Source organism: Canis lupus, chromosome 16 (assembly GCF_048164855.1).
Source record: "Canis lupus baileyi chromosome 16, mCanLup2.hap1, whole genome shotgun sequence".
Taxonomy (NCBI): Eukaryota; Metazoa; Chordata; class Mammalia; order Carnivora; family Canidae; genus Canis; species Canis lupus.
Genome location: NC_132853.1, coordinates 27,831,222 through 27,853,750, shown reverse-complemented (window position 1 = coordinate 27,853,750; position 22,529 = coordinate 27,831,222). Strand labels below are relative to the sequence as shown.

The following is a 22,529-nucleotide window of genomic DNA, read 5'->3' as shown; positions in this document are numbered from 1 at the left end:
GAAGGAGGCTCCATGCAGGGAGCCCCACATGGGACCTGATCCTGGGAGTCCAGGACCACGCCCTGGGCTGAAGGCAGGCACTAAACCGCTGAGCCACCCAGGGATCCCTCAAAATGAATTTTTATTTTTTTTTCAGAGTTTTACATCTTTAGAACTGGAAGAAATAACGCTGATTTTAAACAATCTTATTAAAGTACAGATGGAGAGAGAATAAATATTGGGGCAGAGTGGAGGCAGAGACTCTGATGGGAGCTGCAACTATTCCTCAAATCTGACCTTTTGACTCTTTATTTCAAAAAATCACCAGTTTGATTTTTATAGATTTTCTCCCCCCAAAGAACTATATAATATATATGCATATATATCCATAGACACATATACATAAACATATATATATGCATATACAACCTAATCTACAAATAAAATATCTATGTTTTGTGAAATTAAAGTTAAGAGATCTTGAAATCTGGCAGGAACCACTCATGTAAGGGAAAAAGGTGGTATCTATGAACTAGACTACTGTTACCACTAAACAACTCTTAAATTCAAACTGCCATTTTCAGGGATGCCTAGGTGGCTCAGTGGTTGAGTGTCTACCTTTGGCTCAGGTCATGATCCTGGGGTCCTGGGATCAAGTCCCATCGGACTCCCTGAGGGAGCCTGCTTCTCCCTCTGCCTATGTCTCTACCTCTCTCTCTGTGCCTCTCACGAATTAATAAATAACATCTTTAAAAAAAAAAAAGAAAAAAAAGTTTTTTTAAAAAACTGCCATTTTTATTTTTTTTTATTTATTTATTTTTATTTTTTATTTATTTATGATAGTCACAGAGAGAGAGAGAGAGGCAGAGACACAGGCAGAGGGAGAAGCAGGCTCCATGCACCGGGAGCCTGATGTGGGATTCCATCCCGGGTCTCCAGGATCGCGCCCTGGGCCAAAGGCAGGCGCCAAACCGCTGCGCCACCCAGGGATCCCAAAAAACTGCCATTTTTAGATGTGTGACTAGCAGTGCTTTTTTTCTTCTTTTTTAAAAAGATTTTATTTATTTGAGAGACAAAGTGAGAAAGCACAAATGGGGGGTTGGAACAGAGGGAGAAGCAGAATTCCTGCTGAGCATGGAGCCCCAGGTGGGGCTTGCTCTGTGGCAGAGCTGACTGAGCCACCCACACCTCCCAGCAGTGCTTTCTTAAACAAGTAACACACAGCTCTTAAACAGCCCCTACTCTTCACAAGGCTAGTTTCAATATTTCACAAGAACTTCATTGTTATTGCCTTACTTATCAAAACATTCATCTGAGACAGTATGCCTTAGGGCAAAAAGGTGACTTTCCCTCACTTTCTTGTAGCTCAAGCAGGTTAAGAAAGACATTAGAGCTATAATCCTCACAGAAGCCCTGCAAACCTTAGTACCTTGAGGAGAGCCACATTTCTTTGATTGGAAAAATACACGGACATACATGTGTTTGTTAAATAATAACAAGTTAACACAGAAAAAAGTAAAGTTTTTTAGTTCCTTTTACAAAGCTTGAAAAACTATTGCCAAAGCCAAAGTAGATGTAATAATCTCACAGATTAATCTCACAAACAAAAAGACAAACTGTTAGCTAAATCTTTTTTTTTTTAAGATTTTATTTATTTATTCATAGAGATAGAGAGAGAGGCAGAGACACAGGCAGAGGGAGAAGCAGGCATCATACAGAGAGCATGACGTGGGACTCGATCCAGGGTCTCCAGGATCACGCCCTGGGCTGCAGGCAGTGCTAAACCGCTGTACCACCAGGGCTGCCCTGTTAGCTAAATCTATAACAGCTTTACGAACTGGATCTAATAGGGTACTAAAATAACATACACAATAACTAAATAGGTTTTATGACAGGAATATAGGACCTAAGTACATAAGAGTATATGATAGAAATAGCATGTCCTATAGGTGAGGACAAAAATTAATTACCTCCTAAAGAGTGCTTAGAAAATTGGTTCACCACTGAAAAAAAATTACTTTCTATTTTATATTTTATTTTATTTTATTTTTTTTTTAAATTTTTATTTATTTATGATAGTCACAGAGAGAGAGAGAGAGAGGCAGAGACACAGGCAGAGGGAGAAGCAGGCTCCATGCACCGGGAGCCCGACGTGGGATTCGATCCTGGGTCTCCAGGATCGCGCCCTGGGCCAAAGGCAGGCACCAAACCACTGCACCACCCAGGGATCCCCTCTATTTTATATTTTAAAAATCAATAGGTTAAAATGTCCAAATTAAGTCATAAACCTCATGTAGAAAAATACAGGTATTTTTATGATTTTGAAGAAAAGTATTTAAAATGTTTTTTCTTGTTTATTTAAGTAAGTGATTTCTGCACCCAAAAAGGGGCTCAAACTCATGATCCTGGGATCAAGAGTCACATGCTCTTCTAATTGAGAGCCTGCCAGTTGGAAAAGACTTTCTAATTTCTAAGCATGTTACCAAAGTCAGAATTAAATACAAACTTCAACTAAATCTGCATACAACAAAAGTCAACAAAGTAAAAAATATCCAATTTTAAATACAAATGACAAAGTGGGAAGATATTTGCAATATACAGATTAGGCAAACAGCCTATATAATATGCGTATCAGAGAGGATAAGCAGCATATGGAATAAAAGCATGGGTTTTGATGTCAAAGCTGAGCAGAATATGTGGCCTATAGTAAGCACAATAAATATTAGTTGTTTCTGATAATAAAAAAATAGACATGTTACAAATATATATTTTAAATTAAAATATGTCAGTTATAAAGTGGGAAAGAATGTACTGATGTTCATAGCACCATTATTCACAATAGCCAAGAGTGCAAGAAACCCCCATGTCTATCCACAGATGAATGGATAAACAAAATGTGATATAAAAGTAAAATCATATATTACTCAGACTTCAAAGGGAAGGAAACTCTGACATATGCTACAATATGGATAAACTTTCAGGACATTATGTTAATGTTATGGTTATGAAATAAACCAGTCACAAAAAGACAAATACTACACGATTCCACTTCTGTAAAGTATTAAGAGTATTAATTAATTAATAAGTATTAATTAATAGAAACAAAGTAGAATGGTGGTAGCCAGTGGCTGAGGGAAGGGGGAATGAGAAGCTGTTGTTTAATGGGTATACAGTTTCAAGTCCGCAAGATAAAAAAGCTCTGGAGATCAGTTTCACAACATTGTGAAGATAATTAACACTATTGAACTGTACATTTAAAAATGATTAAGATGATAAATTTTATGTTATCTTACCATTTTACAAATTAAAAGTGGGCAAGGGATATAAATGAGTTATAATAAGATATATTTGCCCAATAAAACCATATAAAATTTTTAACTTAATAATAAAAGATAATAACCAGTTAAAATCAATTATACCTCAATAACAAAGGAAAAAATTAATTAATTAATTATTTATTTATTTATTTATTTATTTATTTATTTATTTATTTCCCAAAGGAAAAAATATTTAAAGACTCAAAGGCCAGTGTTCGGGTGGAGGTAGGAAAATTAGCCCTCAAATGCTGTTAGTAGGAGTGTAAGTGGTACAAACATTTGGCAATATGATTCAAAATGAAAATGTGCGTACTCTCTGACCCAAGAATTCTACTTCTAGAAAATACTGAGAGAGAGAGAAAGAGAGAGAGAGACTATGCTATTTTATCATAGCAAATAAACGTAATAATTAAACTGTATAGTGATAGGCCACTTATTAGAAACATGGGCCTCAGGAACGTATGCAACCCTTAAGTTTAATTTTCAAATAATTTGTAATTACATGGGAGAAAGCTTCTGACAAAATACTAAGTGAAAAAATATATACACGTTTATTTACAATTTGACCATAAATATGTAAAATAAATACATTATATGAACTTGTAGAAAGATTAAAATAACCCAAAATGTTAACATTACCTATGAGTTAAATAGAAAATGTGAGTTTTAGTTTCTTCTTTATATTTTCTAGATCTTGTCTTCTACAAGTATATGCTTACTACAAATTTATATTTTTCACCATATTTATGTTTTTTAAGATTTCTTCCATTTATCTGAGAGAACATAAGAGAGAGATATCACAAGCAGGGGCAGGAGCAGAGGGAGAAGAGACTCCTTGCTGAGCAGGGAACCCAACCAGGCACTACCACCATATTTAAAGTACAAATAGAAAAATATAGGGAGAGGGACACCTGAGTGGCTCAGTGGTTGGGCATCTGCCTTTGGCTCAGGTCATGATCCTGGAGTCCTGGGATCGAGTCCAGAATCGGGCTCCCTGCGGGAAGTCTGCTTCTCCCTCTGCCTGTCTCTCTCTTTCTCAGATCTCTTATGAATAAATAAATAAAATCTTTTTAAAAAAGAAAAATATATGGAGAAAGGTACAGATCAATCATCTAACCATCCTTTTTTTTTTTTTTTTTTTTTTTTAAACACATATCTACTTAGCACCTACTAAAACCATACACTGGGTTAGGGGCTCTAGGAAAACAATAGGAAGTAAAATCCACATGGTCTCACTCTACTTAAGTTTTCAATCTAGTTAGGGAGACAGACATGTTAAGTAAATGATGACACAGAGGCACTTGGTACCGTGAGAATCTTAAAAGGGAGATTTGAGTCTTACTAAGAAATTTGGTCTGTATCCTAGGAGCAAAATAGGAAGTGACATGAGCTGAAATGTAGAACTGTACTGTAGAAAGAACATTCTGGTTGCAGTATTAGAGAACAGACGGGGGGAGGAGATGACAAGATGTACAGAGACTAGCTAGGATCTTGAGTACCTATAAGCAAAATGATGGGAGCTTGGCCTGGAGGAAGAGGCATGAACAGAATCAAGATATGTTAAAGAGAAACTTAATAGAATCTGTATAATGCATTGAACTGGGGAATGAAAGGGAAGGAGGTGTTGAGAATATTTCTAGGTTTCTAGTATGTACACATGGAAGGATGGATATTCAATTCATGGAGGTAGGGAATGCAGCAAGAGACAGGTTTTGGCAGTGGGCTGAGGAAGATAATGAGATAGGTTTAAGATGGCCTGAGTTGGGACCCCTGGGTGGGTCAGCGGTTTGGCGCCTGCCTTTGGCCCAGGGCGCAATCCTGGAGTCCCAGATCGAGTCCCGCGTCCGGCTCCTGGCATGGCGTCTGCTTATGCTTCTGCCTGTGTCTCTGCCTCTCTCTCTCTCTCTCTCTATCATAAAAAAAAAAAAAAGAAAAAAAAAAAGAAAAAAAAGACGGCCTGAGTTAGAGGGGCACGTGAATGGCTCAGTTGGTTAAGAGTTTGCTTTCAACTCAGGTTGTGATGCTAGAGTCCTGGAATCAAGTGCAAGTCTGGCAATTGTGGGGAGTCTGTTTCCCCCTCTACTATTACCCCACACTCATATGCATGCTAATAAAATCTAAAAAAAAAAAAAAAAGCTGAGTCGAAGACCTTTGCACTGTCCAGTAGGCAATCAGATACTTGCATGTGGAGGTGAGAAAACAGGGCAGGGCTAGAAATATAAATTTTTTAAGAATTGGGGTGCCTAGGTGGCTCAGTGAGTTAAATGTATGACTTCTGCTGAAGTCATAATCTCTCATGATCTCAGGGTCCTGGGATCATACCCTGCATTGAGGTCTTGCCCTGCATTGGGCTTTACTCTAAGTGAGGAATCTGCTTGTCCCTCTCCCTCTCCTTCTGCCCCTCTCCCCAGTGGGGCACGTGCTTTCTCTCTCTCTCAAATAAATAAATAAATAAATAAATAAACAAACAAACAAACAAATAAAATATTTTTTAAAATTTATTTTTAAAGATTTTATTTATTCATGAGAGACAGAGAGAGAGAGAGGGAGGGAGAGAGAGGCGCAGAGACAGGCAGAGGGAGAAGCAGCAGACTCCATGCAGGGAGCCCAATAAGGGACTTGATCCCGGGACTCCAGGATCCCTCCCTGGGCTGAAGGCAGGTGCTAAACCGCTGAGCCACCCAGGGATCCCAGATAAATAAAATCTTTAAAAAAGAATTATTGGCATATAGTCATTGAACTGTCAATGTGAATAAGATAGAGAATTCGAATGAGAGCGAGAGCAGAACAGAATAGTCAGCAAAAGGTCTGCTATAGGTCTTAAAAGACCTGTCACATTTCAGGGCCAGATTATGGAAGATGAGCTTCCAAGGGAGACAGAAAAGCCAGATAGATAAGGAAGAAAATCTGAAGTGTGGCATCACAAATGAGGTTTCAAGAGTTTGTGGACAACAAACAAATATTGAGCTCCTACTATGTATAAGGCTTTGTATAATTGATATTGATACTCCAAATATATGTGTCTGAGGCTTTAAGTTTTATCATAACCACCTTTAAAGCTAAGCCTTAATTCAAAGTTTTTCTCGGTCAGAACAGCATTCATTTCTCTTTCCATTCCCAAATCCACTTGAACATTCAAGGTCACCATTTTTAGAAGTTCTGTATTTTTAAAGAAAATAAATCTCTCCTGAGCTATAAAACAAAAATTCAGATTGCTCCTCTACTATATGTCTAGAAAATAGCCCAGTTAGCATGAAAATATCTCACCTGAATACTTAGATTAACTATAGATATTGGCAATAATAGGTCATTCCCACCCTTAGTATCCTATCTAGATAACAATGAAAGCCAGAAATACTCAATAATGATCCTGACTGATGATATGCTCAAGAGCAGAAATTGTCACTTGCCATATCTCCATGCACATATTAGCACTTTATAAATATTTAATCTTGCTTAAATGAGCCAATCTTCTAATTTTAAATAGTAATCCAAGTAAACTGTTCACAAGATAATTGAAAGCATCAAGTTAAATAAAATGTGTAAAAGAACTTTTCTTTGGTACTTTATAACTATAGGCACTTGGGATCCCTGGGTGGCGCAGCGGTTTGGCGCCTGCCTTTGGCCCAGGGCGCGATCCTGGAGACCCGGGATCGAATCCCACGTCGGGCTCCCGGTGCATGGAGCCTGCTTCTCCCTCTGCCTGTGTCTCTGCCTCTCTCTCTCTCTGTGACTATCATAAATAAATAAAAATTAAAAAAAAAAACAAAACTATAGGCACTTAAAAAATGTCTCAGGATTAGCACTCTGCTGAGCTAGGTGTTTATTTATTTATTTTATTTTATTTTATTTATTTATTTATTTATTTATGATAGTCACAGAGAGAGAGAGAGAGAGAGAGAGGCAGAGACACAGGCAGAGGGAGAAGCAGGCTCCATGCACTGGGAGCCCGATGTGGGATTCAATCCCTAGTTTCCAGGATCACGCCCTGGGCCAAAGGCAGGCGCTAAACCGCTGTGCCACCCAGGGATCCCCAAGCTGGTGTTTAATAAAGCTTTAATCAACTGAAGAAAGATGTACAGTATTTTAAAATGGAGAAAGAAACTAAAATTTATTACGGACCTTTTCTGTGCTAAACATTTTATATTTGTTAATGTGATCTTTCCAATAATCCCACTAATTATTACCTTTTACTTGCATGTGAGGAAACTGATAACTTGCTGCAAGGCTCACAGTTGGTAATTTCAGAGATGTGTTACAAATCCAAATTCGTATGACTCCAAGGTTCATGCTCATTTGTGCACAGCAGTGCCTCTCAAACTTTCTCATCAAGTAATGCCAAATTGCAATGGAAAAAAAGACATATGACATATTCCTAGGAGGCTTTGGGAGACTACTGAGGTATCTAGTTTTTTTTTTTTTTTTTTTTTTAAGATTTTATTTATTCATGAGAGACACACACAGAGAGGCAGAGACAGGCAGAGACACAGAGGGAGAGAAGCAGACCCCATGCAGGGAGCCCGGGTCTCCAGGATCACGCCCTGGGCTGAAGGCGGCACTAAACCGCTGGGCCACCCGGGCTGCCCAGGTATCCAGTTTAAACTGGATCTTCCAAGTTTTATGTTTATTCAAAAATTTATTTTATGTTTACATTTTACTTTACAATACATTAAAATTTATTTAATATAAAATATTTTAAAGGGCTTACCAGTTAAAATTCAATTCTTCTCTCTCTTAAAAAAAAAATTGAGAGAATCTGACACCACAGGAGTATTTTCCATAAAAATCCCATAGCTTTGTTTAGTTCCCGGTACCTGGCCTCATAAACCTGAATCCTAGTTTGAAAGCCTTACTAGAGCAAAATGCATTAAAGAACTGTGAAGAATGATGCGAAAACAATAATTATTGGCAACTCAAGGCTCAGAATAAGATATTAATAACACATAACTATATGACTACAGATAGAGTCGACTACTTTAACTCGCCACTGCCAGTGAAACAAAGTCCTAAACATGACTGATTCCACTCAGTTTGCGCAAACTTAACTGAAGCACTATCCTTAAATAGGTTAACACCATCTCTTCACCCAAGACCCTGGTAGCTTTACATGCATGAATTCTCCTCGCGAACATTTACGTAATGTCCACGGTGTGCGCAGGTGGGACTCATACCAGTAGTTAAGCACAGCACCAAGTGACAATCCACATTTTGACCAGTTCTACCAGATTTTCCCTGTCTTCCCAAATGGGGGACAGACACTTCTCGAATTCTACCCACAAAGCCCCCACCCTAAAGCAGCTCACAATTTGGAGGTAGGTCAGGGTAGAAGAAAGGGTACTAGGTTTTTTATTTTGGCTTGAAGAAAACTATGCTCTAAGCTTCTGTGTCCTTGTTTTCCTCATGGTTACGGTTGTGAGCATTTGAAATGTGTGGGATTTGCTAAAGTGCTCAACATATGTTTCCTTCCTTAGATCTTACGTACTTAAAGGACTCTGATTTGCAATACTTAGGGAGTTCCTTTAAGCTGGGGAAAAAATTTTTAAAAAAACAATCTTACATATGTAGTGAACGACTTACTCCCCTAAAGAAATCACATTCACTTACGCAAAGAGAGACTTCGTAAACCACCTTCCAAACCGCCTCAATTCCCTCAAAGTTCTCTATTTTAGAAGGGGATCCCTTCTCAACTCTGTACCAGAGCAGGAGCTCCTGCGTAGCCCAATTACTCCCTCTCAGGAAAGAGGAGCCCATGCCCACCCCGCTACTGAGACATTACTTGCTTACTTTTCCAGCTACTTCTTAAGCTAGGCAGGCCGTGAACCAACGGTCTCAGAAACCACCATGCTTCAGACCAGACTCGCGGGGAAGGCGTCAGTGGGTGCGGGGATTGGACGCCTAGGGCTCCTCGTGGCGTGGCGGTGGGGGGCTGGCCCACAATCCCTCGCGCGGGCGAGGGCGAGGGCGAGGGCGGGAACGGCGAAGGGGGAAGGCAAGGGGGAGACCCGACGTGAGAAGACATGAAACTGGAACCGTGTAATGGAGACGCCGATTAATCCTTATGTGGCCATTTCACATCCCAAACCGGTAACTGGCCAGTGTGTGCGTTATCCCCATTCGGTCATATCATTCCTATTAATAACCTTGAGGTTCCACCCAACGGCCCGGGGCTGAGCGCTGGAAATGAGGTGTGTAGGGCCTGGTTCTCCATCTTGCGGTCTCCACCCATCTTTTTACTGTCAGGATGTATGTTTGATGGGGAAACTGTAAATGGGATTTGTAAGAATCACGACAGAAACAGTGCGCCTACGAGAAAATACAGCACTCTTCTCAGAGCGGACAAGCCTAAGGCCGCCTGCAGTCAGGCCCAAGACCCCGCCCTTTCCGCCTTACGTCTGACGTCACGTGGCGCGCGCGCGGGCGTGCGGAGTGGAGGCTGCAGTTTAGCAACCGTGGGTGCGCGCGGATTGCGCGCGTAGGCGCCGGGTTTTGAAATGCAGCGGGATTTAGTGAGTTTCCCGCTGTCCCCAGCGGTGCGGGTGAAGCTGGTGTCCGCAGGTTTCCAAACTGCTGAGGAACTCCTAGAGGTGAAACCATGTGAACTCAGCAAAGGTAACGACTTCCGACGGCAAGCTCAGGCACACGGCCCCTGACACGGTCGGTGTCGCCTCCATCGCGGTTCTTCCGCCTTCAGGCTTCCGCCCAGTCTCCGCCAGATTCCTCCTCCTAAGGCTGCGTTTGCAAGGTGAAACCTCGCCTTGACTCCAGTTAAACATGGTGTAAATGGGTTAGAGATATGGTCTTAAAAACATTTACTAATTGTTTTCTCTACCTGTGCCTGCCGAATCCTGAGGATTATCTAATTGATTACTCAAAGGACCCTGTTAACGTGGATTATTATGTCCAATATACTGATGAAGGAACAGATGCTTGGGGAGGTTAAGTAACTTTTCATGATGCCTAGGATAGGAAATTGTCGGGCCAGAATTGGTCCCCAGACAGCTTGTCTAGTTTCAGCTGTTCCAAAGTCCGAGGGGCAAGGGATTATATTTAAGAAATGAAAGATTTGCGATAGGACTGGAGACACTAAGCGAGAAAGGGAGCAGAATCCCCAGCAGCTGGAGAAAGCAATGGAAAAAAGACATTGCTTCTCTTGTAATTCACTAGAAAAACAAAACCAGGGATCCCTGGGTGGCGCAGCGGTTTGGCGCCTGCCTTTGGCCCAGGGCGCGATCCTGGAGACTGAGGATCGAATCCCACGTCGGGCTCCCGGTGCATGGAGCCTGCTTCTCGCTCTGCCTGTGTCTCTGCCTCTCTCTCTCTCTCCGTGACTATCATAAATAAATAAAAAATTAAAAAAAAAAAAAAGAAAAACAAAACCAGAAACCCCAAACCTCTCATTCCAGAACACTGTAGATTATACATTGGAGGGAACCACCGTATCATGAGGTAAACAAAAATGACGCTGTATTGCCCTCATTCTCACTGTACATGTTACACTAAGGTGTGCTCAGAACTGCTCTTAAGATAGAACAAAATTTTAAGCCCTTGCCCTTATTAATAGAACATACGGAGGTTTTAACTCGCTACTCAAGAATCAATGTTGTAGACTCAATGTTAGCGATTTGTTTTAAAGCTTATACTGCACAGTTTCCCAAAGTTTGATGGGCTCTTTCACTTTTTTTTCCCAAAAAGTTGGTTATACAGAAAAAAAAAAAAAGAATCTGCATGATAATGATAGCAAACAATTATGGAGCTTTCTGGATGGCCTCGGTATTCTAACGAGCTTTTCTTTCTTTCTTTTTTTTTTTTTTTTTTAAAGATTTTATTTATTTATTCATGGGAGACAAAGAGGGAGGGAGCCAGAGAAATAGGCAGAGAGAGAAGCAGGCTCCCTGCAGGGAGCCGGATGTGGGACTTCATCCCAGGACCCCGGGATTACGCCCTGAGCCAAAAGGCAGACACTCAACCCCTGAGCCACCCAGGGATCCCTCTACTGAGCTTTTCAACATGTATTATCTTCAGTTTTACAGTAGAAAAGAATCTGAGGCAAAAAAAGTTAACTTGTCCATACTAAGTACCTACATAGTAAGTGGTTCGTTCAGTCAGGGTTTACAAGCCCAAGAAACTGACTCCAGAGTTGAGGATTTTATTTTATTATTATTATTTTTAAATTCATTTATTTATTCATGAGAGACACACACAGAGAGAGAGAGAGAGAGGTAGAGACACAGGCAGAGAGAGAAGCAGGCTCCATGCAGGGTGCCTGACATGGGACATGATCGGGTCTCTTATCTGATTCCATGTACATCAATTATCAACCAGTTGATAAATTGGATCCCAGTTACTTTAGTTTCAGCCATATCAATGCAAATGTCCGGTCTCAATGGAAGTTAATGGTTCTCATTGTAAATTTGTATGTTATTGTGATTTTTATATATCAGTTTCTTTTTTAAAAAAATATTTTATTTATTTATTCGTGAGAGACATACAGAGAGAGAGAGAGAGGCAGGCAGAGACACAGGCAGAGGGAGAAGCAGGCTCCATGCAGGGAGCCCGACACGGACTTGGTCCCAGGTCTCCAGGATCACGCCCTGGGCCAAAGGCGGAGCTGAACCGTGGAGCCACCCAGGCTGCCCCCAGAATTGAGGATTTTAATTGGATAGGCTTTTCATTTCCGTATCACCTTTATTGTCCTTTATTAGCACCAAATTTATGTTCAAATCCCAACCAAATCAGGCACTGACCTATCAAACTCATAAGTGATGTCATCTTAACCATAATTTCTTTCATTAGCAGTTTGTTTTGTAACTGCCATTTTCTTTTTCAAGCCATATTGTCTGATAGGAATGAAATTGTATAGTTGAGGAAGCATAAATGCATTGTTTAAAGTATTGTTCATCAAATAATTGTTCTCATTAAATAAGTTGGACTGGTATGGGAATATTTCATGGCAATGTTTCCATGAAAAGTTTTTATTATGAATGATACATGCACATGTACTTCTTAAAGTTAAATCTTGTTTTAGGCAGTTAGAGACCATTTTCATTCTCTTCTGAAAAATAAATACCTTATTAGATTAAGATAACTGTGACTTCATAAGACCAAAGGGATAATAATTATTATTATTTTTAAAGATTTTATTTATTTATTCATGAGACACACACACACACACACAGAGAGAGAGAGAGAGGAACAGACACAGGCTGAGGGAGAAGCAGGCTCCATGCCGGAGCCCGACATGGGACTTGATCCTGCGTCTCCAGGATCACGCCCTGGGTTGAAGGCGGTACCAAACTGCTGAGCCACCTGGGCTGCCCCAAAAGGGATAATTAATTTTTTTTTTTTCCAAAGGGGATAATTAAAGGACAGACTGCCAGTACATTTTTATTGATAGTCTTGTAGGTACTCAAATGCTTTAGAGGTTTAGGTTTCTGAATTCTGTTTTTGAGGTAATAAATCTTTTAAGTGTGTAGAGACTAAGAAAATATAGATGAATGCCTTTATTAGCTTGATAAATTCAATAGTTAATGGAATGTTTCATTTTTATGTTTCTTTACTCTTGGCATCACTCTTACTATCTAAAAATTAAAATTAATGAAGACAACCCCATAGTTAAGACTTCAATTTCTAAAATCAGGGTTTAGATTTTTCTTTTTTTCTTTTACTTTCAGAAGTTGGGATATCTAAAGAGGAAGCCTTAGAAACTCTGCAAATTATAAGAAGAGAATGTCTCACAAATAAACCAAGATATGCTGCTACAGCTGAGTCAGGCAAGAAGTGTACAGCACTGGAACTTCTTGAGCAGGAGCATACCCAGAGCTTCATAATTACCTTCTGTTCAGCACTAGATAATATTCTTGGGGGTGGAATACCCTTAACCAAAACAACAGAAATTTGTGGTGTACCGGGTGTTGGAAAAACACAGTTATGGTAAAGTAAAATGTTCCCCTCTTAAGGGTAGGCTTAATAGCATTTTATGTAAGTAATAGAATATGGTGCTCTGGGTCTACATTCAGGAGACCAAAAAAGGCATGTATCTGCTCTTGATTTTTTTGTAGGGTGTATGTGTGCATATGAAACAAAAATCAGTTTACCATTTGTGTTATTTCAGTACCCCATCTTGATAAACTGATGTAATTATTTTGGTATCCAAAAATGTTTCTTTTGCAACATTGTAAAGTGATTTTAGGGTAAACCAGTAGTCTTCTATTTTATTATATAGTTAATTCCTGGGAATATATTCAGAGATAGATTTAGTATAAGAAGGGATTTTATCTCTTGAGGCCTAAAAACCACTAAGAAGTCCTTAATCATGGCTTTATGGGTAAGCCTTCCCCTAATCCACATATCAGTTGGTTCACATATATTTGGAGCAGAAAGTTAGCCATCTCTGTTGCCTAATGGTGTTACCTAGTGGGTGGTGATGTAAAGTTTGAAAAACACGGCCTTAGATGATTATGATAATGAATTTGGTCATTCAACTTTCTCTTGACAGTATGCAGTTGGCAGTAGATGTGCAGATACCAGAATGTTTTGGAGGAGTGGAGGGCGAAGCAGTTTTTATTGATACTGAAGGAAGTTTTATGGTTGATAGAGTTGTAGACCTTGCTACTGCCTGCATTCAACACCTTCACCTTATTGCAGGAAGACATATGGGAGAGGGTAAGTTATCAAGTGATCTGTTTTCTTTTTTTCTGTATGATAAAAGTAATTTGCATTTGTACCTCTCAAGCCTCAGCAAGAGACCATTTGGAACATGAAGCTTAAATGACTTGACAGTGTCCTATTGTTATAGACTTAGAAATGCCACAGCCTAGACTGGCCTTTTATTCTTTTATGGTCCTCAGTTCTTTTTTTTTTTTTTTTTTTTTAAAGATTTTATCTATTTGAGATAGAACTGAGAGAGAGTGAGCATGAGTGGGGGGAGGGGCAAAGGGAGAGGGAGAAGCAGACTCTTAGCTGAGCAGGAGCCTAGATGTGTGGGGCCTTGATCTCTGGACCCTGGGATCATGACCTGAGCTGAAGGCAGATGCCCAACTGACTGAGCCACCTAGGTGCCCTACCCTCACTTCTTAATGCAGAAGCTCTGGGCCAAAACTTGTGTGTATATTTCACTGTATCACTTCAGATCATCATGCTCTGACCTGCCAGGTGTAAACTGATATTAGACAACTTAATGTAAGTAAATGTTGTTTCAATGCATTCAGTGATTCATTGCATTTAGTTTATATTGACTTCCATACTGGTTTTTCAAAGAACCAAAGGTAGCTTTTTTTTTTTAAAGATTTTATGTATTTTTTATGTATTTATTTGAGAGAGAGGGAAGGGGCAAAGGGAAAAGCAGAATCCTCGCTGAGCAAGGAGCCCCACTTGGGACTCGATCCCAGGACCCTAATATGACCTGAGCTGAAAGCAGCCACTTAACCATCTGAGCCACCCAGGCACCCCACCAAAGTTAGCTCTGAAAAACCATGTTAGAAATGTTTGGAACATTACTGAATGACCTTATGGGACTCTGAGTAGAATGTAATGGACTTCATGACTGTGTTAATTGTATTAAAGTGTTTGGGAAGTTTTTTTGATCTTGTCATGTAGAAATATTATTTGATTTTTTTAAGAAAACATATGGGTAATTTTTTTCTTTTTGGGGGGTAATTTTAATTTAAATGATTTAAATACTTAAAGGTATTCAAGTTCTTGTCATTTTAATTACTTAGGAAATTAACTGGTTTCTGCTTTGACTGTTCTAGTTTATTTTTTGGATGTGCAGTCCTCATTCTTTAATAATTTTAAAAAACAATACTTTTCATAGGATTCTTGTATTCCCTTTAAATGAGTGTAATAGCTGGCTATTTTAATTTTCATATGCGTACTAGGTGTCTTTTTTAACTAATGACCAATATGTCTACTGAAAGTCCTTAAAGCTACCCATGACACAATGTGTATTTGTAATAGTGCCTTTTTTCTTTAAGATTTTATTTATTTATTCATGAGAGACACAGAAAGAGACAGAGACATAGGGAGAGGGAGAAGCAGGCTCCTTGTGGGGAGTCCAATGCAAGGCTCAATCCCAGGACCCCAGGATCACTACGGGCAGACGTTCAACTACTGAGCCACCCAGGTGCCCCTGAAATAGTGTCTTAAAATCTTATTGTAGGGGCACCTGGGTGGCTCATTCAGTTAAACATCTGCCTTTGGCTCAGGTCAAGATCCCAGGGTCCTGGGATTAGGCTCCCTTCTCTGTAAGGAGCCTGCTTCTCACTCTCCCTCTGCCTACCGCTCCCCTGCTTGCACTTACGGACATGCTGTCTCTCTGTCAAATAAATTATTTAAAAAGAAACCACAACCTTACTGTAGATATTATAGGTATAGCATTGGGATATAAAGTTTTTAATGATTGCTATGTGATTAAGCTGTTATTTTTTTTGGTTAGAGGTGAACTTTTATATTTGCAAAAGTCACTGCTTTCTGAAATTTAATTTCATGTGTATTTTTTCAATGTTAAAACAAGTATGAAACAAGTTAAAACAAGTATGAAAAAAAGGTGAAGTATGTTTTAAAGTACAGTAATTTTTAACTGGTTTATCTCAGAAATATGTATAAAACCAAACCGTTGTTTGTTTTTTGTTTTATTTTGTTTTTAAAGATTTTATTTATTTTTTCATGAGAGACACACAGAGAGAGAAAGAGAGGCAGAGACACAGGCAGAGGGAGAAGCAGGCTCCATGCAGGTAGCCTGACGTGGGACTTGGTCCCGTATCGCCAGGATCAGGCCCTGGGCTGAAGGTGGTGCTAAACCGCTGAGCCACCTGGGCTGCCTCTGTTTTTTGTTTTTTTTTTTTAAGATTTATTTATTTGAAAGTGCATAAGCAGGGGGGAGGGGCAGTGGGAGAGAATCTCAAGCAGATGTCCTGCTAAGTGCAGAGCTGGATGCAGGACTCAGTCTTACCATCCTGAGATCAAGACCTGAGCTTAACCAACTGAGCCACCCAGGTACCCTCCTAAAACTGCTTTTTATTTTTATTTTTTTTAAGATTTTATTTATTTATTCATGAGAGAGAGAGAGAGAGAGAGAGAGAGAGAGAGGCAGAGACACAGGCAGAGGGAGAAGCAGGCTCCATGCAGGGAGCCTGACATGGGACTTGATCCTGGTTCTCCAGGATCAGGCCCTGGGCTGAAGGCAGCACTAAACCGCTAAGCCACCCGGGCTGCCCCCTAAAACTGCTTTTTTAAAAAAATATATAATCTAAGAAGAATTTTATATTGTTTCTACTTAAATATAAAAGTATGCTAAAGAAATAATGGAAAAAAGTTACCAAAAGGGAAAAAGATGCTTCTTTTTTTATTGTTTTTTTTTTTTTTAATTTTTATTTATTTATGATAGTCACAGAGAGAGAGAGAGAGAGAGAGAGAGAGAGGCAGAGACGCAGGCAGAGGGAGAAGCAGGCTCCATGCTCCGGGAGCCCGACGTGGGATTTGATCCCGGGTCTCCAGGATCGCGCCCTGGGCCAAAGGCAGGCGCCAAACCGCTGCGCCACCCAGGGATCCCTCTTTTTTTTATTGTTAACCTAATTTGCATCCTATGAAAAAAAACAAGAAAGGAGAAATTCCATTATGTTACTTCTATTCAGTGGAAACCAATAATAGAAATATGAAAAGTCAGGTATTAAACCTCTAATTGTATATGTGTATAAAGAATTTCTAGATAGTTTAGTGTTTAAGGAACTAGTGGAAAAGGTGAAAATAAGAGGTCAGGAATTATGCAATGGTAGTTTATAGCAAATTTGTTATAATTTTGTTATCTTTCAATTAAAGTGAAGAGTTGTATTCACAGTGAAGCATTTTATTATTAAAAGGTATTTTCTTCCTATAATATATACTCAAAACAAGTAAAACTAAATTAAGATTGTTTTGTTTATTTTAGAGCACTCAAAAGCTTTGGAGGATTTCACTCTTGAAAATATTCTTTCCCATATTTACTATTTTCGTTGTCGTGACTACACAGAACTATTGGCACAAGTTTATCTCCTGCCAGACTTTCTTTCGGAACATTCAAAGGTATGGCTCAAACGATTGAAATACAGCTAACCTTTGGAATATCTTTGGAGGTGTTTGATTAGCATGAAAAATAAGTAAATTGTATAGTGGCATAAGCCTGTTCAAAAATCTCTTCCTTCCTTGTCCTACAATTTATTTATACTTACAGATATTTAACATATATGCATATATATTTTATGCCCAAAGTATGAAATTGAAATAATATAGGAAGAGGTTCTTCCTCCAGTAATAGTGGAATAGCTTCTAACAAACAAATTCTATAGAAGGTTATATGTGAAAAATAAAACTTCCGTTCTACTGCATCCTAGTACCTCTCCCTAAAGTTGACTACTATTGTTTCTTGTGTGTCTTCTCAAAAAAATTTTTATGCATGTTGCAATATCTGTCTACCCATTTTTTTCTTTTTTTTTTAATTCATGAAAGATGCAGAGACAGGCAGAGGGAGAAGTAGGCTCCCTGGTGGAGAGCCCAATGCGGACTCAATCTGAGGACCCCCAGGATCACACGCTGAGCCAAAGGCAGACACTAAACCACTGAGCCACCCAGGTGGTCCTGTCTACCCATTTTTAATATTTTTAGTGGGGTAATACTGTAACATGATTCTGATTTTTTTTTTTGCTTGGTGTTTTGCGTATCTTTCTATATCACCACATGTGGATAAACCTTTTTATTCAGCTGCATATTATTTCATTTTAAGAAGGTGTTTTTACTGTTGGTATGAATGTAAAATGGTACAGTTGCCTCAGAAAACAGTATGGCGCTCCTCGAAAAATTGAAAATAGAATTATCATATGACCCAGCAATTCCACTTTTGTGTATATTACCAGAAGAATTGAAAGCAGGATTTTGAAGAGATATTTGTAAGCCTGTGTTCATAACAGCATTATTTGTATTACCTAAAACATGGAAGCAACATTCATTGATGAATGAATAAATAAGCAAAATGTGGTATACACATACAATGTAATATTATTCATACTTAGAAAGGAAAGAAATTCTGACATATGCTACAACTTGGATGAATCTTGAGGACATTATGTTAAGTGGAATAAACCAGTCAAAAAAAGACATGCTGTATGATTCCACTTATATGAGATGTGAAGAGTAGTCAGACTCAGAGACATAAAGTAGAATAGTGGTTATGAGGGCTTGTGGGGAAAGGGGAAAATGGGAAATTATTGTTTAATGGGAATAGAATTTCATTTTACAAGATGAATGTTCTGCGTATTCTACTACATAAAAAAAAATTGGGAAAACTGCCTCAATTTATTTAACCAATCCTCTTATTGGTGGTCTTTTAGATGGTATTATTAACAATGGTTTGAGGATAATCCTTACATATATCATCTTAGGGTAAATTTCAAGTATGTTTCTGGGTAAATTTTTTTTTTAAGATTTTATTTATTTATTTGAGAGAGAGAGAAAGAAAGCATGAGCTGGAGATGGGGTAGAGGGAGAAGGAAAAGTGGGCTCCCCACTGAGTTCAGAGCCCCAGGACCTAAGATCATGACCTTAGTCAGATGCTTAACCAGCTGAGCCACCCAGGTACCCCTGTTTATGGAATAAATTCTAAGTATTAGAATTATGTTAAAGAATATGTACATTTTTTTTTAAAGATTTTATTTATTCATTCATGAGAGACACACACAAAGGGAGAGAGAGAGAGAGAGAGAGAGGCAGAGACACAGGCAAAGGGAGAGGCAGGCTCCATGCAGGGAGCCCGATGTGGGACTCAATCCCAGGACTCCAGGATCACGCCCTGGGCCAAAGACAGGCGCCAAACCACTGAGCCACCCACGGATCCCCAAATATGGACATTTTAAATTTTGATAAATATTACACATGACAGAGACTCTTTGATCAAACTTTACTCAGCCTCCTCTGAGCCTTTTTGAATTGGCCTCAACCTTCACCCACATCCAGTCTTTGGCCTTTCATACTGTAAGTAATGCTGCTGTGAACACAGGGGTACAATAGTATCCTGTAAATTAGTTTAGAAAGAATCTCCCACCCTTAAAATCTGATCACCCTTGACATCTCAAGTTCCTTATTCCCCACTTTAAATGTTATGTCATTGACCTGCCTGTAGCAAGAATTCTGCTAGGTCATGTTAGCAAGAATCCTACCCTTGATGTCTTCTCCTAATAATTTTTCTTTTTTTCTTTTTTTTTCTTTTTCTTTCTTTATTTTTTCTCCTAATAATTTTTCATTCACTGACACCCTGCTTCTTGGGTATAAATCCCCATGTGTCCTTGTATTTGGGGTTAAGACCAATCTCTTTCCCTATTGCAAAACCCTTATTGCTATCTTCTTGAATAAAGTCTTCCTTACTATTTTAACGGGTGTCAGAATAACTTTTTTTTTAAAGATTTCTTTCATTCATTCATTCATTCATTCATTCATTCATTCAACAGAGAGCACAAGCAGGGAGAGTGGCAGGCAGAGGGAATGGGAGAAGCAGGCTCCCCACTCAGCAAGGAGCCCAGTGTGGGCCTTGATCCCAGGTCCCTGGGATCATGACCTGAGCCAAAGATTAATCAACTGAGCCACCCAGGTGTCCTTTTTTTAAATATATATAAGAGAGAGTGAGCGTCATGAGTGCAAAGGGACAAAGGGAGAAAGAAAATCTTAAACAGGCTCCACGGCCAGTGCTCAGAACGTAATTCTGCTGTTTTTGGATGAAGTAGTCTATAGATACCCATTATATCTAGTTGATTGATGGTGTTATTGAGTTCATCTCTGTTCTTAATGGTTTTGTCTACTGGATCTGTTCATTTTTATTAGCTGCTAAAGACTCCAAATATAGTGAAGTCATCTATTTCTCCTTGCAGTTTTGCCTCATATAGTTAGATGCTCTTTTGTCAGGACATACATGTTAGGAACTATTATGTCTTTTTGGGGAACTGACCTTTTAATCATTATGTAATGTCCCTCTTTATCCCTGATAATTTCCTTAGTCTGACATCTGCTTTCTAAAATAAATATAGCTATTCTTGGTTTCTTTTGGTTAGTGTTACCATGGTATAGCATGGTAGATACTTCTCTAATCATTTACTTTTAGTCTACAGGTATCTATATATCTAAAGTGGGTTTTTTTTTTTTTAAGATCTTTTTTTTTTTTCAGATCTTATTTTTTTAAAGTAGTCTTTAAGACTACTTTAAAGTAGTCTTAAAGACTTAGGCTTAAGTAGACTTAAAGACTACACCTAAAAAAAAAAAAGACTATACCTAAGTAGCTCATTTAGTTGAGTGTCTGATTCTTGATTTTGAATCAGATCATAATCTCAGGGTTGTGAGATTGAGCCCCATGTCTGGTTCTGCACTGGGCATGGAGCCTGCTTAAGATTCTCTCTTTCCGGGGATCCCTGGGTGGCTCAGTGGTTTAGCACCTGCCTTCTGCCCAGGGCGTGATCCTGGAGTCCTGGGATCGAGTCCCGCATCGGGCTCCCTGCATGGAGCCTGCTTCTCCCTCTGCCTGTGTCTCTCATGAATAAATAAATAAAATCCTTAAAAATAAAATAAAATAATAAAATAAAATAAAACTGCATGAAAAAAAAAAAAGATTCTCTCTTTCCCTCTCTGACCCTCTCCTGCTTGCACATGTGCTCTCTTTAAAAACAACAACAGCAAAAAAAACCACACATTGCCAAATCCAAGATCATGAAAATTTATTTTTAAGAGTTTGTAGGAGAGGAAAAAGTTTTCTTCAGCCCTATTAGGATCCCAAGCTGGGACTGAAAATTAAACTAACAAAGGCAGAATAACAGGAGAAAAGCACACACATTTTACTGCATTTTTATGTGTACATGGAAGCCTTCTATAAGACAATAAAACCCACAAGGCCCAGAACAGGAAACTTTTATGCCTTTTAGCCAAAAACAGTAAATTTGTGAAGAATTGATGAGACAAAGGGGTTTGGGCTAGAGGTGGAAAATTACGAAGTAATTTGGAAGATAAGAATTAGTTTAACAAGGTTTGTTTATATGCCTTCTCAGCCCTAAATTCCCTGTCTCTGGTGATAAGAGTGTCTCATTTTATCCTGATACAGGGAGGGTACCTTTCACCCAGGAGATTTCTCTTCTTTCCAGGAAGAAGAGAGAGAATAAGAGATGAAAGTTGCTTCTCTGCTTCTGTTGTTTTCTGACTTCTGCTTAAGATATACGGTATGCTAAAGGCATCTGGGTGGCTCAGTTGATTAGGCGTCCAACTCTTGATTTTGGGTTATGGTCTCAGGGTTGTAGGATGGAGCCCTGTGTCCAGTCCCTTGTCAGGCTCCATGTTCATTGGGGAATCTGCCTGCTTTTCTCTCTCTTCCTCTGCTCCTTTCCCCATGCAAAAAAATAAATAGATTTTTTTCTCTCTCAAATAAATACATATTATTTATTTATTTATTCATGAGAGGCAGAGAGAGAAAGAGTGAGAGAGAGAGAGGCAGAGACACAGGAATAAATATTTTTTAAAAAAGATATTCAGTATGCCAGGGTGCCAGATTTGGAGTAGCATGTCCTGAACTCCACCCAGTTTAATAGCTTTAGTTTTTTTATTTGGGACTTTTATCCATTTTGAGTTAATTTTTTTATACATAGTCTGGAGTAAGTGTCCAACTTCATTTTGTATGCAGACATCTAGTTATTGCAGCACCATTTGTTGAAAAGACTTTTTTCCCCATTGAACGGGCTTGGCATCCTTGTTGAAAATCAGTTCACCAGGGCAGCCCCGGTGGCTCAGTGGTTTAGTGCTGCCTTCAGCCCAGGGTGTGATCCTGGGGTCCCGGGATCGAATCCCATGTCTGGCTCCCTGCATGGAGCCTGCTTCTCCCTCTGCCTGTGTGTCTGCCTCTCTCTCTCTCTCTCTCTCTCTCTCTCTCTCTCTCTCTGTGTCTCTCATGAGTAAATAAATAAAATCTTTAAAAAAAAAATCAGTTGATCATAGATGTACGGGTTAATTTTCTGGACTCTATTTTATTGATGTGTGTGTTGTTTGTACTAATCAAAACCAGTACCACATGGTTTTGATTAGTAGCTTCATAGTATGTTTTGAAATTGGGACATGTGAGTCCTCCACTTTTTTATTTTCAAGATTGTTTGGCTATTCAGGGCCCTTGCAATTCCATATGATTTTGATCCACGTGAATAGAGTCTTGTTTATTTCTGCAGAAATGCAGTTGGAATTTTA

General features: G+C 39.1%; 2 protein-coding genes across 7 annotated transcripts in view; one reads left to right on the top strand and one right to left on the bottom strand.

The window, feature by feature from the left end:
- Positions 1-9,236, bottom strand: part of TEX14 (testis expressed 14, intercellular bridge forming factor) — a 108,295-nt gene extending 99,059 nt beyond the window's left edge. The window contains exon 1 of the mRNA XM_072779782.1: positions 9,081-9,236. The gene's annotated coding sequence lies outside the window, so the exon portion shown is untranslated. The remainder of the gene's footprint in view (positions 1-9,080) is intronic.
- Positions 9,237-9,696: 460 nt separating this feature from the next.
- RAD51C (RAD51 paralog C) overlaps positions 9,697-22,529 on the top strand; it is a 57,410-nt gene continuing 44,577 nt past the window's right edge. For 5 of the 6 annotated variants that reach the window (XR_012008736.1, XM_072779803.1, XM_072779804.1 and 2 more), the window contains exons 1-4: positions 9,699-9,905; positions 12,968-13,226; positions 13,792-13,958; positions 17,221-17,354. Coding sequence is in view for 5 of the 6 variants with exons in the window: in XM_072779803.1 (XP_072635904.1) it covers positions 9,788-9,905; positions 12,968-13,226; positions 13,792-13,958; positions 17,221-17,354 (678 nt within the window). In the remaining variant the exon portion in view is untranslated. Of the gene's footprint in view, positions 9,906-12,967; positions 13,227-13,791; positions 13,959-17,220; positions 17,355-22,529 lie in introns of all 6 variants that reach the window. The other variant, XM_072779805.1, reaches the window with a different exon arrangement.